The sequence below is a fragment of the Artemia sp. Qi Xiang Cuo genome, chromosome 9 (genome assembly GCF_049724085.1).
Source record: "Artemia sp. Qi Xiang Cuo chromosome 9, ASM4972408v1, whole genome shotgun sequence".
Lineage (NCBI taxonomy): Eukaryota > Metazoa > Arthropoda > Branchiopoda > Anostraca > Artemiidae > Artemia > Artemia sp. Qi Xiang Cuo.
In genome coordinates this window covers 41,264,510-41,279,959 of record NC_142802.1, presented here as the reverse complement: position 1 = coordinate 41,279,959, position 15,450 = coordinate 41,264,510, and the positions used below count along the sequence as shown (strand labels likewise).

At 34.7% G+C, this 15,450-nt stretch overlaps 1 protein-coding gene across 1 annotated transcript in view; it reads right to left on the bottom strand.

Moving 5' to 3' along the window:
• LOC148948658 (E3 ubiquitin-protein ligase UBR2-like) overlaps positions 1–15,450 on the bottom strand; it is a 155,390-nt gene that overhangs the window by 110,213 nt on the left and 29,727 nt on the right. The window contains 3 exon segments of the mRNA XM_089094989.1: positions 5,787–5,982; positions 9,857–9,982; positions 13,589–13,786. Coding sequence (XP_088951115.1) covers positions 5,787–5,982; positions 9,857–9,982; positions 13,589–13,786 — 520 coding nt within the window.

Below are 15,450 nucleotides of genomic sequence, written 5' to 3'. Positions count from 1 at the left end.
AATTTAACACAAACCAAATTCCTTCCAACTGGAGGAGAGAAGGCAACAAGAAAGAAAACATTCTTTTCACCTCAGAAGGGGTTTAGAAAAAACCTAGCATCTGGGAACCATCATCAAAATAATTGATGTTCTTAAAACACTAGACAACATTAAAACACAAAAAAAAAATTAACATTAAATAACTAAGATGGCTAAATATAATTTGATTTAATTTTTAAGTCACTAATTAGAAAATGGAAATTTAACACAAACCAAATTCCTTCCAACTGGAGGAGAGAAGGCAACAAGAAAGAAAACATTCTTTTCACCTCAGAAGGGGTTTAGAAAAAACCTAGATTCTGGCAACCATCATCAAAATAATTGATGTTCTTTAAAACACTATACAACATTAAACACAAAAAAAAATAACATAAAATAACTAAGATGTCTAAATATAATTTAATTTCTAAGTCACTAATTAGAAAATATAAATTTAACACAAACCAAATTCCTTCCAACTGGAGGAGAGAAGGCAACAAGAAAGAAAACATTCTTTTCGCCTCAGAAGGGATTTAGAAAAAACCTAGTATCTGGCAACCATCATCAAAATAATTGATGTTCTTAAAACCCTAGACAACATTAAAACACAAAAAAAATTAACATAAAATAACTAAGATGGCTAAATATAATTTAATTTAATTTTTAAGTCACTATTTAGAAAATGGAAATTTAACACAAACCAAATTCCTTCCAACTGGAGGAGAGAAGGCAACAAGAAAGAAAACATTCTTTTCGCCTCAGAAGGGATTTAGAAAAAACCTAGTATCTGGCAACCATCATCAAAATAATTGATGTTCTTAAAACCCTAGACAACATTAAAACACAAAAAAAAATTAACATAAAATAACTAAGATGGCTAAATATAATATAATTTAATTTCTAAGTCGCTAATTAGAAAATGGAAATTTAACACAAACCAAATTCCTTCCAACTGGAGGAGAGAAGGCAACAAGAAAGAAAACATTCTTTTCGCCTCAGAAGGGGTTTAGAAAAAACCTAGCATCTGGCAACCATCATCAAAATAATTGATGTTCTTAAAAAACTAGACAACATTAAAACACACAAAAAAAATTAACATAAAATAACTAAGATGGCTAGATATAATTTGATTTAATTTTTAAGTCACTAATTAGAAAATGGAAATTTAACACAAACCAAATTCCTTCCAACTGGAGGAGAGAAGGCAACAAGAAAGAAAACATTCTTTTCGCCTCAGAAGGGGTTTAGAAAAAACCTAGATTCTGGCAACCATCATCAAAATAATTGATGTTCTTTAAAACACTAGACAACATTAAACACAAAAAAAAATAACATAAAATAACTAAGATTTATAAATATAATTTAATTTTTAAGTCACTAATTAGAAAATGGAAATTTAACACAAACCAAATTCCTTCCAACTGGAGGTGAGAAGGCAACAAGAAAGAAAACATTCTTTTCACCTCAGAAGGGGTTTAGAAAAAACCTAGCATCTGGCAACCATCAACAAAATAATTGATGTTCTTAAAACACTAGACAACATTAAAACACAAAAAAAATTAACAGAAAATAACTAATATGGCTAAATATAATATAATTTAATTTTTAAGTCACTAATTAGAAAATGGAAATTTAAAACAAACCAAATTCCTTCCAACTGGAGGAGAGAAGGCAACAAGAAAGAAATAATTCTTTTCACCTCAGAAGGGGTTTAGAAAAAACCTGGCATCTGGCAACCATCATCAAAATAATTGATGTTCTTAAAACACTAGACAACATTAAAACACAAAAAAAAAATTAACATTAAATAACTAAGATGGCTAAATATAATTTGATTTAATTTTTAAGTCACTAATTAGAAAATGGAAATTTAACACAAACCAAATTCCTTCCAACTGGAGGAGAGAAGGCAACAAGAAAGAAAACATTCTTTTCGCCTCAGAAGGGGTTTAGAAAAAACCTAGATTCTGGCAACCATCATCAAAATAATTGATGTTCTTTAAAACACTAGACAACATTAAACACAAAAAAAAATAACATAAAATAACTAAGATGGCTAAATATAATTTAATTTTTAAGTCACTAATTAGAAAATGGAAATTTAACACAAACCAAATTCCTTCCAACTGGAGGAGAGAAGGCAACAAGAAAGAAAACATTCTTTTCGCCTCAAAAGGGGTTTAGAAAAAACCTAGCATCTGGCAACCATCATCAAAACAATTGATGTTCTTAAAACACTAGACAACATTAAAACACAAAAAAAAAAATTAACATAAAATAACTAAGATGGCTAAATATAATTTAATTTAATTTTTAAGTCACTAATTAGAAAATGGAAATTTAACACAAACCAAATTCCTTCCAACTGGAGGAGAGAAGGCAACAAGAAAGAAAACATTCTTTTCACCTCAGAAGGGATTTAGAAAAAACCTAGCATCTGGTAACCATCAACAAAATAATTGATGTTCTTAAAACACTAGACAACATTAAAACACAAAAAAAATTAACATAAAATAACTAAGATGGCTAAATATCAATACTCTTAAGAGTCAAATACCGGTATAGGTTGATACTCAATTTTCAGACCATTCTTGGCAATGATAAGTAAGTAAAGAGCAACCCATGACAATAGAACCTATACTCTTAAAAAAAGGAATTTCGATAATTTACCTATAAAAAATTATAGGCATAAAGAAATGTGCACAATTTTAGAAAAAAAGGGGATAAATTTGGCTTTTCCAATGGAAGCATATTTGTTTTTGTTAGTTTTTCGTTTCTCAAGGGGGGGGATCCTATTCAACCATTGACTTTACGATATCAAAAGTAGATTTATTCGAACGGAAATTGAAATGAATGGTGTCTAGTTCCCTTAAATAAAAAATGTGATCGCTCTACAGATATGACAATTTCTGCCGTTTTGTAGTTTAGAATAACCATTTTGTCACAAAGAGGGCCAAAAACCTATACGGTGAATCTTGGAAAAGGAATCATCTTGGAACCGTCGTAAAGCTATTTATGTAGCCCTATTTATAGGGCTATATAAATTTATAGGGCTATATATATATATATATATATATATATATATATATATATATATATATATATATATATATATATATATATATATATATATAAATAGGGCTATATAACCGTCGTAAAGCTCTTTATGTAGCCTTATTTATATAGCTATTTATACTGTTTCAGACACCACAATATCAAATGGTTGCGCGCACACCCCTAAACACACACGTAGTCCCTACAGAATAAACAGTTATATTAGATTCATTTAAATTGACTCATTTAAGGCTTTAAGAATTCACGTACAGTACTACATAGTTGAACAGAAGCTATTAGAGGGGAAGTGGCAGCGGGGATGGATGCTGAAGCCGCTAGAAGTTCATTTCTAGGCCTAACGCTTCTAACTTTCATTTATAGGTCCTTCATCAGTAGCGCACGAGGGGGGATTTATCCCCTTAAAACCCTTTTTAGTGGAAATATTAAAAAAAATGTCCTTTTCGACGATGATTCAAAATATACTGTAAAAGCTATATTCAGTTTAGGCTCAACAATCATGCTAAATTTAAATGGGAACAATTTTTAGGGAAGTCATCCTATTTAGATATTTCTATTGTAATTCGTTTCTAACTGGTACCTCTGAAGATAACATAAGCTAAATATTTGGAATTCGCACAAAAATCAATACATATTCACTAATTAAACTAAATAAAAAAATTGAAGAAAAAAACAGCGAGATGAAAATTCAAAATGTCGAAGTCACTACAGAAAAATTTGTCTATTAAACCAAAAGGATTAAAATCTTGTGAAATTTCCTTTTATTTGGGACAATAAATTTTTCCATTAAGGAAAAGCTTATTGAAACATCCAAACTTGATTCATGGCCAATTTGAAACAACATTTTTTATTTAATTTTTTTCAAGAACAATAGCTAGTATCATATAATTTGGATGTCTCAAAAGATTATTAAAGGAAATCATGCATGAAGTCTGAATGTCTCAAAAGCTTTCCTACGTGGTTGTGGCAGCGGCTGTAATCTAGTAAAGACCAAGCTACGTCGTTTTCTATTGTTGTCATGCTTAGCCACTGTGGTCTCAAAAATTATAAATTGAGAGTTTATAACACGTTGTAAAATAAAGATGTCTAGTGATAGAAAATTTCTCATTTAAAGGCGATTAACGGACGGTAATTATTATCTGGGCTTCTCTAAATAGCAACAATTTATCGTTGAACGAATTTTCAACAATTTTGGAAAAGAAAATTGAAACTAGTCAAAAATGGCGACGGACATCAACAGACAGACAGACAGACAGACGACGGACAGAAACCAAAAGTGCACCATAGGAATCATCAAGGTCCAAGTCCCTAAACTGGCGGTTTTGAACTATCTATCATGAAAAACAAGGAAAATCACTATCAAATAAATTCACGAGTCTTTCTGTTCACATTTATAAGTGGCAATTGTTGAAACACATTCATCTATTTATAATATTGTATCATAAGAATAAAAGTAAGTCCGACAAATACAAGTAAAAAAAAAAAACGAAAGGAGCTGCCGACAGTAGTCAGAGATGTGCACGAACGAGGAGGAACTCTACAAAAAACCATACAAGCCAAAAGCCCCAAATTCTTTAATGCCGGCAAGTGGGAGCAGCCCTGCTTCGCACCTCCCTCCTCTCAATTTCCTCACCACGATCGATAGTAAGGGCATTCACCCTCCTTATTGCACTGTCTTTTTATACTTCCCGCTTTGCTCACTTGGGTCAGCAGAGAAGGTTATCCAGATGAGCTCACTTCAAGTCGAACTTTATCTTTTTCACTGCACATTTCCAAAATTGTGCTGTATTCCTGCTTCTAACTCCTATCCAAACCAATCAAAGACAATGCTCCTCATTTGTTTCAACTGTGCCGATCCAATTATCTTGTCACTGCAAACACCTACTTCCAACAAAATACTATCCACCAGAGTACGTGGTATAGAAGCGAAAGTAACACAATGAAGATGATCGATCACGTCATTATCTGCAAACGCTGGGAGTAATAGCTGAAAAACTGCAGAACGTTTAGGTCTGCAGATCTTGAAAACACAGGCTACGCACTTGTCTGCGCAGTTATCCAGCTTCCCCTCTAAGGCAAGCGATGCAGAAAACCCGTCACTGCAGATGTTCGTAAACCAAAGAAGCCAGATAGTCGTCTAAAATATATTGTAGACATCAAACCGCTTCAACTCCCTTGATACACTTAACAGCAACGATAATGCATGTAAGTACTTTAAATCACAGATCAGCAAAGCGGCACAACTAGTACTTGGCAACGGGAGTTTCACCGAAAAAATTTCGCTTAACGAGTGAAACACTGCAGGACACAGAGAAAAGACGAAAGGGATGAATCTTTGATTCACCAGGACCGAACCCAGGTCGTTTCAAGTAAAGGTGAAGAAATCGAAATATCTTCTAAAGATAATGACATGGCAGTATACTTAAACAACTCTGGGACTAACAGAATACAATAATCTTACTTAGGGACCTGTCCTGTCCGGGGATGGGACACTCCTATCTGACGAAGGGTTCGGTCTTGAACGGTGAAAAGTATTATGAAAATATCGGGACTTTAAGGTCTGAAAGGGAGTTTGGTTGAATAAATAGGGGAGTTAGAGTTTTGATAAATGTTTCTTCTAAAAACGTATATTTCCTTCTTTTTAATTTGACTCATCGACACAAAACATCCTAGATTAACAAGAAAAAAATAATTACCATCATTTCTCCTGCGGTTACACTCAGACGTGAAGAAACGCAACAAGATTGCAAGTACGTCATCTATGCTGATTAGATGATGCGAAATCGTTGGTACTGTGAACAGCTTAACAGAGAGGGAGATGATTGAATAGCTGTGATCATGATCATCATTGATGAAACCTTCCATCATGACGCTATAATATTTGGTAAATATCTAAAATAAAGGAAAAGTTGATAAATTTTTTGAATAGATAATCAATCTAGATAACATTGGTTAGTAATTTGAAGGCAAACAGGCAAAACCACCATAATTTTCCTTTTTATTAAGGACTTATACTTTTATTTAGGATTTTATTAATGACTTATATTATACTATTTTATTAAGGACTTATACTTTTATTAGGACCCTTCTTACCTGGCTCGCTGCTAGAAATAAAATAGACCCTCTTTTTAATTTAAGATTTCCGAAATCTTAACTGGGGAAGAAGTTTTCATTATTATTATTATTAATAGAAAGAGCTGCAATATTATCGCCGTTATCATTAGTATTATTAATATTTTTAATATAAGAAGTTTTGTAAGGACCTTTTAGTAACCTTTTCATTAGGACTAGCTCGATGCTATGCTCGACAAATAGGGCTAAAATTTAGAACAGGGGACATTCCGAGATAGTTATTCGACATTCCATGGCCAAAAAATTTGCCTGACATTAACGTGAATGATCTCATTTATCTCATTTACGTAAATGAGATAAGTAAATGAAAGACACTATGTGTTCGGGTCACTATGAACACTATGTGGTCACATGATCTGTCTCGCTACTTAACCGTGCATAAATTATAAGCTCCGTAAGAGCTTTTGATATAAAGACGTTATTTACGTACGGATTTACGTACGGACAGAGGGCTAACAAAAATTAGTTAGCCCTCCCTCTTCCTCCAATATCGATTTTGAATTTCCCCTTCCCAACGATCACCCTTCCTTCTTCTAGCAGTACCTGAAAGTTTCAACCCCATCGCCCAAACTGTACTCAAGATATCGCAGAAATGCTATCTCACCGACCCGAACCCATGTCTTTCATTTACGTATCTCATTTACGTAAATGAGATAGATGAGATCATTTACGTAAATGTCAGACAGAGTGAAGATTTTTTTCTGATTAATCGGATTGACGTAAGATAAAGCCTGTAACGAAACTAACTAAGAATAATTGAGAAAAACATGTTTTCAAATCAGGCTTTAGTGCTGTTTTTCTATCTTCAATGTCTGTCTTTTTATTTGTAATTTTTCTGCTGTTCTCTGCTGGGAAAATAAATACTGTTAACAAAAATAAAGATAGATTCCTATAATTTTGTAATCTTAACGAATTGCCTAAATCCTATTTTGAAAATCGATCGCAAACAAGAATAATTAATAGTCTGTAGCCTTGTTACAGTGAATGTCACAAATTGGTGAATGTTGACATTCACCGGAGAATGTTCGGAATACCCTTTTTTCTCCTTGGATTTAGTCAGTGATGCCAGTCAACTTTTTCAGTTTAATGCAAGGTTTGATGGCGACAGGCTAGGTTAGATTTGATTTTTAACCCATTTCTGAGATTTATAACTTAACCTAACCTAATATAACTTTAACTTTTACCATCAAAGCTTGCATAAGACTGAAAAAGTTGATTCGCAAAACTAATTGAATCCAAGCAGAGAAAAGGAAATTTCGGACATTTACCGGTGAATGTGGATATTAACCAGATTTCGGACATTCACAGTAACGACCTCTCTAATGTTACGGAAAATCACTTCCAGGGCCACACCCAGCAGACCACACCCAGATTCAGTTGCCCCCCACCCCCTCTCACACAAACATGCTTTGAATCTACTTTTATTTTCTGCAGCTTCACTTACGTTTGAACAATTACATTTAATATGAAAAAATCATTAACACTCTAGGCACCATCTCCCAGGTAACAATTACAAATCCACTTAATCCTCCTCTCCTTAATACTCCACAAAAGTTTCAACTAAGATACTGTAGTCATTAAGCCATTTTTAAGATACTGTAAATAATCTTACAAATCAGGTGCATATCTGATTTGTCAAATTAGGATTTGTCTATGACTTATTCAGATCTACGTGTCGTATCCAGAGTACACTCTTTGGAATCTTGATCTACGGAACAACCCTAAGAGATCCCTCAAAATACAGCTAATTAGGCACCAAATCTTTTTGGGCCTTTTACGGGCCCCTAAAACCCCTACCCCGCCCACTCCCAACAAAACGTTATGATTTTTTTGGTCCAGGAAATAATCTCCGAAAATTTGGATCTAATCGTGAACCCATCATGCATCCCTCATTTTCCAACGGGCTGTGGGAGTATGAGGCTGTGTCATGTCATCTTCAAAGGCATAATTATTGAGCCTTCGATTTTTTACAACAAAATGTCTATCTAAAATTTTTTGTCAGATATCTTTGGAGTTAGGGGGAGAGGTAGACAAATAGGGCATTAGAAAGAGCTGCCCTTCAGTCAATTTCAAATCTCAAATAGGGCACTCAAAATTTGTCTTTCCATTTCAATGGCCCACTACTGTTTCCAGGATACGTCAGATATGGTATTTTGACAACCTGGGTGCACTTAGAGCCTTTTCATATAGCTTTACCTTTTTTCCAAGTCATATTTCAATACCCACTTGTTTCCCTCAACATTCCCTGAAAGCTTCAGCTCAATACCCAAAGCCGTTCCTGAGACATTGTAGATATGCCATTTTTATAACCGGGCAGCACATAGTGCCTTGGTTTTTCTTCTTACTTTATGGTACATGAATTGTCCCATGGGAACTTATAGCGACAAACTTAATTTTTATTTTAACTGGAGATGTTTACAACCTCCCTCCCCCCCCCCAAAAAAAAACACTATATTTGAGCCTCTTGACCTTTCTACAACCGAGCCTGAAAGGTTCAACTCAATCGTCTAAGCCGTCCCCAACGTATTGCAGATATAGGTATTTTCAAATACCACACTACCTTCCCACGACGTACAAATAAGAGTTAGATATGGACAAATCCTTTGACTTGACAGTTAAACAACGAAAAAATCTCTGGATTTTTCGATCACATATACAGTGGCCGTCATCAGCATATAACCGGCCACTTCTGATGACGGCCACTGTATATGTGACTGAAATATCCAGAGATATTTTGTTGTTTGACTGTCAAATAAAAGGATTTTGTATCTATCTAACTATTATATGTACGTATGGCAGACATAATGTTACGATGAACTGGATACGCACAGTGTATTTTTATTTACCTCTACCCCCCGACCAAATTTGAAGCCCAGTCAAGCCCTCTACCCTCTCTCTCCAGTATTTCCTTGAAGTTTCAACTCGATTTCCCAAGTTATACCCGAGATATTGTCAATAATTTGATAAATCAAGTGTATATAGTGTCTTATGATTTACTCAGCTTCGCATGTCCTTTCCAGAGAATAGTCTATGAAAACGCTCGGCATAATGGTGTAGCGAACCATTCTTATTAGCTCGCTCGAAACACAAGTAATCGAAAACAAGTTTTTGGCTCTATCCTAGGGGGAGCACCTAATCCCCCCTCCCACAACAAAATGCTCGATCCTTCTGGCCCAAAGGACGATCCCTGAGAGTTTCGAGCGAATCAGAAACCCTTGATCAAACACGACCCCTTCTCTATTAAAAAATGTACGTTGAAAAAAATGAGCAACGCATATTTTATGGCTTTGTGAGCTGGAAACTAATGTTGAGTCGGAAACAGAAATTCTGCTCCTGTTAGCAATCACAATAGATTACGCTTAGCCATAAAGAATGTAGAAGCTCGAAAGGATTACCAAAAGTTAAATAAAAAAAGTAAACTAAACAACAAGCAAGTTATTTGCAAATACAACCAAAAAAAACAACATAAAACAACCAAAAAAAACAACCATAAAACAAGGCATACAGCCCTTTTTACTTGAGTAGTAATTCTAGAGCCAATATTCGTTCAGTATATTGTGTCTTAGTTTATACAGTGTAAACAAAAAGATAATTAATTTACTACGGCATCTATCGATAGAAAAAAACAACAAACCTTGGCAAATCGTTTTTTATTCTCGAAGTCCATTAGCAAACCACTTATGAACAGGTGATGCCATACAGATCTGGCTGCTTTCCAGAGTTGAGTGTCACGGTCCAATATCACCTCTACTACTGACATCTATCTCTGAGGCCTTAAAGAAATATATTAAATAAACTTATAATTCTAGTCAATGAAAGATATCAGGAGAGGCCCTGTAGTAACTTCTAGTGATCCTCAACATTCTTTTTCTTTGTTGTTTAATTCGTAATTGGATATTTTAGCCTTTACATTTGCTTTTTAATTTTGCAAATCTGAAAAATTGTACTTTAAGAAGGTTGATGAAACTAACAGAAGTTTTCCAACAAAAACTCCTTAAACATTTTACAAGTTAGAAAAATAACCCACAAGAAAAAAGGGCGAATAAAGACACCAGTGAAGCAAATTTCTATTTGTAACAATTTCTTTCTGTTTTAGTGATTCCTAGATACTTCAAAATCTTTTTTCTCAGGTCGTTGGCAACCCTGATCAGAAACCCTCGTCTGATGAACTATCCCAATGCCTCCGCAAGATTTTGGACTCAAGAACTTATATCACTACTCAAAACATCGGTAAAGTAACATCTGAGAAATGCGAGATGACTCAGATTCCCCGTGGATAGAATATATGGATATTGTTTCTGCCAACGGGATCTAAGGCTTACAAAAGAAACTTTAACGAGTGCAAGATGGATCAGGAACGCTTAGAATCAGAGGACCACCATATTACATACTCATTGATGCATATAATGGAAACCATAGTTGCAGTTGTTGCAGCAGCCTAGAAAAGAGCAAGCCTGTGAAAATACGAAAGGCGTTCAGTGACATTTTCCCAAATGTTCAGAAAAAGCTAAATACTGTTTTGTAAAATATGTCTCCACATCTCTCTCGAGCTCCAATCGTGCCTTTCTGGCCATCTCATGGTGGGCCTTGTGTGACATTCCAAGTGGCTGTGGAAGAATCGTGCACTTAACGCTTTTTGGTCTCTAAACTGGTCGAAATTTGGTTATAACACATATTGAGTCGATTGTAAAATTGAGAAAGTCTCGAGAACGAAAGGAGATATGTGCATTCTGATTAAACCAATCAATCAGGCATGCCTGATTTTAACACAATTGATATATATGTCATTTCTGACTAATATGTCACACTAAGTTAAGAGCAATGTGGGCACAATATATTGTTTTATTTTTTTGACCAGGGCACTTCTTATAGAAAGAAATGTCATGGGAACTTCAAAAAGAGCTCATGGAGGGAAACCAGCTCCCCCTCCCCACGTCAATCACTTCCCCAAACACACCCAATCAAAATTTTGAGATAGCTATTTTGTTCAGCGTAGTTTAAAGGTCCATAAATTATGACTTTGAGAATGATAACCCCCCCCCCCACCACCCTCAGAGCAAGGGTTGTAAGGTATGCTCCGAGGGCATTTAAGGTATTTATGGAAACGGTGTGTCTTATATACTTTAGAGGGGGCTCATTCGATTGAAAATCAGAAGTTGAAGAGCCATTTTAAAGAGTCAAATTTATCGGAGGGCAGCTATACCCTCCCACGTCATATTTTCCCCAAAGCATCCGCTAGAAATTTTAAGATAGCCATTTGTTCAAAAATATTCCAAAGATCTCAAAAACACAATCAATCGAAACACAATCCCCAAACACAATCAATCGAAATTGTGAGATAGTCATTTTGTAGCCAATAGTCCCAAGAGAATATAACAATGTCTGCAGTAATCAAACATAATAAATATTTAGGCGGACGCTGAACTAAATAAAAACAAACTATGAGCATGTGGACTTTCAAAAAGGTGACAAAGCAATATCTCAAGAATAACTTATATCATTAAGTAAGATCTTTAAGAGTTAGTTGTGGGGGATTTTTAACTAGCCAGAAGGCACTATGTGTATACTTTTAGTACAACAACTAGAGTTACTGTAATTAATAACGCTAAGAGTATTAAGGTGAAATTTCTAGGAAGTGCTTAGGGGGCGTTAAACGAAAAAACTGTATACATACAGGTTTTCAAAAAGGCATATAAGCAATATCATAGGCACCACCCCTCTATAATAGCTAGAAATATCATTGAAACATTTAAAGAAGCTAATTCGATTCAAAATCAAAAGTTATAGGGTCCTTTTTAAGAACAAAAAGAGATTGGAGGGCAATCAGCCCGTCTCTGAAGTCAATTTATTTCCCAAATACATCTAGTAAAAATTTTGAGACAGCTATTTTGTTTAGTATAGTAGAACGGTGCAGCAACTATGTCTTTAGGGATATTAGGCATGTCACCCCACAATTATCCAATTGGCCCATTATGCTATATAACTAAATGCTTTTTTAAAACTAGATCAAAAGGCATTGTTTTTGCGGTTGACAATAAGAAACTTCAGAAATATATCGAAAACGACTGGGGGTATTAAGTTGCCTCTTTTGGGGCGACTACTATTACTACTTCTGCTCTTACATTTTAAATAAATAAATAGATTGTAAGTGTATCTGGATTGTCAAAGAGCATAGATAGAATCTTTTGGGAATATACTAAGTTTTTTTTTTTTTTTTCAGGTCAACTTGAGGAGATATAAAATAAAATTAAAAAATACTGCTTGTGTCAGGATTAAAAATTGTTGAAAAGGTTTCTCCCAACATACAAATAGCAAACCAAAAAATGGATTCTTATAGAATGACTGAGATATGACATGAGAATAACCTTGTCAAAAAAAAACGAACAGAAATTAATCTAAAAAAACTTTTTCCATAAAACAAGTTTTTCAAAGAAAAGTAGAGTTCCGTTAAGCCATAAATGGGCAGAAATGAAGTCAAGTAATCACCCAAGCGTAAAAATACCGTAAATCACTATCAATAAATAAATGAGACTCAAAATGAACAGAAATTAGAATAAATAGCCGAGTCAAACTCAAAACGAGCAAAAATTAACATTAGTAGGGCTGATAGCCCCCATGCCTTCTCAAAACCAGAACAAAATTTTCGCTTTACTGAAAACAAAATATTTTTAAATGTTTTCACTTTTTCTTTACTTAAATAAATAAAAAACTGGTTTTAATCACCTTTTTACCCTTTTTTCATTTTAAGGAATAAACATCAGTATAGGTATATTAAATTGACAATCCAATCTTTATTTCTGCCCATTTTTGGCTTAATAGAGCTCTACTTTTCTTTGAAAACTTGTTCTGTGGAAAATGTTTTTAAATTAATACAGATATATGACACTGTCATTCCGCCAAGGGGGGGGGGGCTGGCACCCCCCTTGCCCCCTTCCTTATGGGCGCCCATGATTTCTACAGCAGAGAACACTACAGTTCATAGTAACTGAAAATTTAGAAACGTATTTGAAAAAAGGGAGAACAAAATGCGAAATATTTTCAATTTAGAGAAGATTCAGGCACGGTAACTATTATAAAGGTTCTTGAAAATTCTCAAAAATGATGGCAGATTGAAATAAAAAAGAGCACCATTCGAATTACTATGGTCAAAAACCATAAATTAGAGGTTTTCAGCCCCTTCACTGCCCCTCCGTCTAGAGTAGCAGTGATTTGCATGTGTAACAGTGATCTGTCTCCTTTTCTCTTTTTTTTATGAGAAGAACACGCAAATGGATAGCTTAAAATTACATAATTTGATGACCATAGAATTCTAAGGTCAGTTATTTAGATAAAGTGCATTTAAATTCTAAATATAAGACAAAATTACCTCCATAGCAATGTCACTGAATAAAATCCGAAAGGCCTCACAGCAGCCAAGCAATTTTTGAAGCCAATTTAGCAATCTCATGGCACCCACTTCATGAGCCATACGGTGAGCTGGCATCACAACAACTTTCAATGGTCTTTGACTAGTCGGCTGACGAGACGTCTGTCGCTCGATGACAAGTCGAACATTATCGCATGTCTAGAAATTAGCAAGCAATTATTAGTTATGTCCTACCAATAGAAAAACGAAAACAGTTTGGGGTAAGAAGGTCTTCAGCTTTATTTGTCTCTTCAAGCTGATATTTAAAGAATTATAAAATCAAAAACAGTAGGGCCGTTCTTTTGCACTAAGATCTTACATCCAAGATCTCACATGTTTCTGCAAAGATTTCTGTTCTTTTAACTCATCTTTGTTCTAAGATCTTACAGCTCAGGGATCTTAGCAGAAAGGTCGAAGGACGCCATCTTTCTGCCATATAGAACAATGATGAGAGAACTTTGATGATATACTCATCATTGTTCTTAGACCGATGATCAGAGCAGAATGACGAAAGACGTTTGCAAAAGAACACTATAAGATGTAAGATCCTAGGGCTAAGATTTGACTTTTAAGCGTTCTTTGTCAAAAGGTGTAAGATCTTAGCACAAAGATGAGTAAAAGAACGGCCCTAGTAAAAAAGAACTGTTTATAGAGCTACTACGAACAACTCACTGCAACACCAAGCTACCTGAGGCCAACACAGCTGCGCATGCTCTTCCTCCACTCCAATCTATTCAAAATGAACTTTTTTACTTTTTTTCAAATTTGTTTTGGTGAATTTCCTATAGACGACGACTATCTCTAAGATCAACTAGAAGAATTTACTTTTCTAGCCTACAAGATTTACCAAAGATTAAACCAGAAGTATTTTTTTAGAACGCAAAAAAAAAGATTTTTATCTACAAATGCACTAGTAATTTCTAAAAAAACGTTCTTCCTACCGGTTTTTTTTTATTTTAGACAAAAATAAATTAAGACACTTGTGATGGATTTTACAATTATTCAAGGAGGATTTCCTATGTCATGACCACCGCACGCATTCTTAGCCTTGAAAATCTCTTTTTTTCTGGGAAGCAGACCAAAAGATTATCTGTATTCCGTAGTGCATTTAATATTACTGCTACAACAACTACTACTACTACCAACAACTCACTGCGTCACCAAGCCACCTAAGGCCAACAGAGTTACGCACGTTCCTCCTCCATCCCAATCTATTCGCAGAATCAATCTTTACCCCCTCCCAGGAAGCTTCCATTTCCTTTAAATCTTTTCTTACGATATCCTCCCACCCCATTTGGGGATGACCTGCTTTTCGTTTGGCCCTATACGGTTGGCCGACAGGGACAATCTTTGGCAATCTGTCATCCATCATTGAATTTTCTTTGTTTTTTTTTTGCTGGGTCAATGATAGGAGAACCCATTAGGTCAAAAGAACATTGTAGGGGTTGTTGTGTATTTTTTTTTTATTGGTATTATTTTTAACTAGCCAACGTCTTGCGTACTAGCCTATTCCCAACTATTTTACAATAAATAAAAAATGTTTAAAAACCAAAAAAAAACTGCCCAATTAAAAAAAAAAAATTGGATTGGATCTAAATAATCTTAGATAGGTGCATAAGCCAAAAGTTTCACCGAAGTTTTTTAGTTTACCTTACTCTTCACAGTTATAGGCATGTTCCCTTGTTGGCTTTGTCCTTGTGTCTCGTGGACTTTACACATACTAGCTCCTATGGATATCCCACGTTTATTATATTAGTGAATACGGAAGACTCGGCGAAATTTTAAGCATTTAGAAATTAGCTCCTGATTAGTTCTTATAAAAT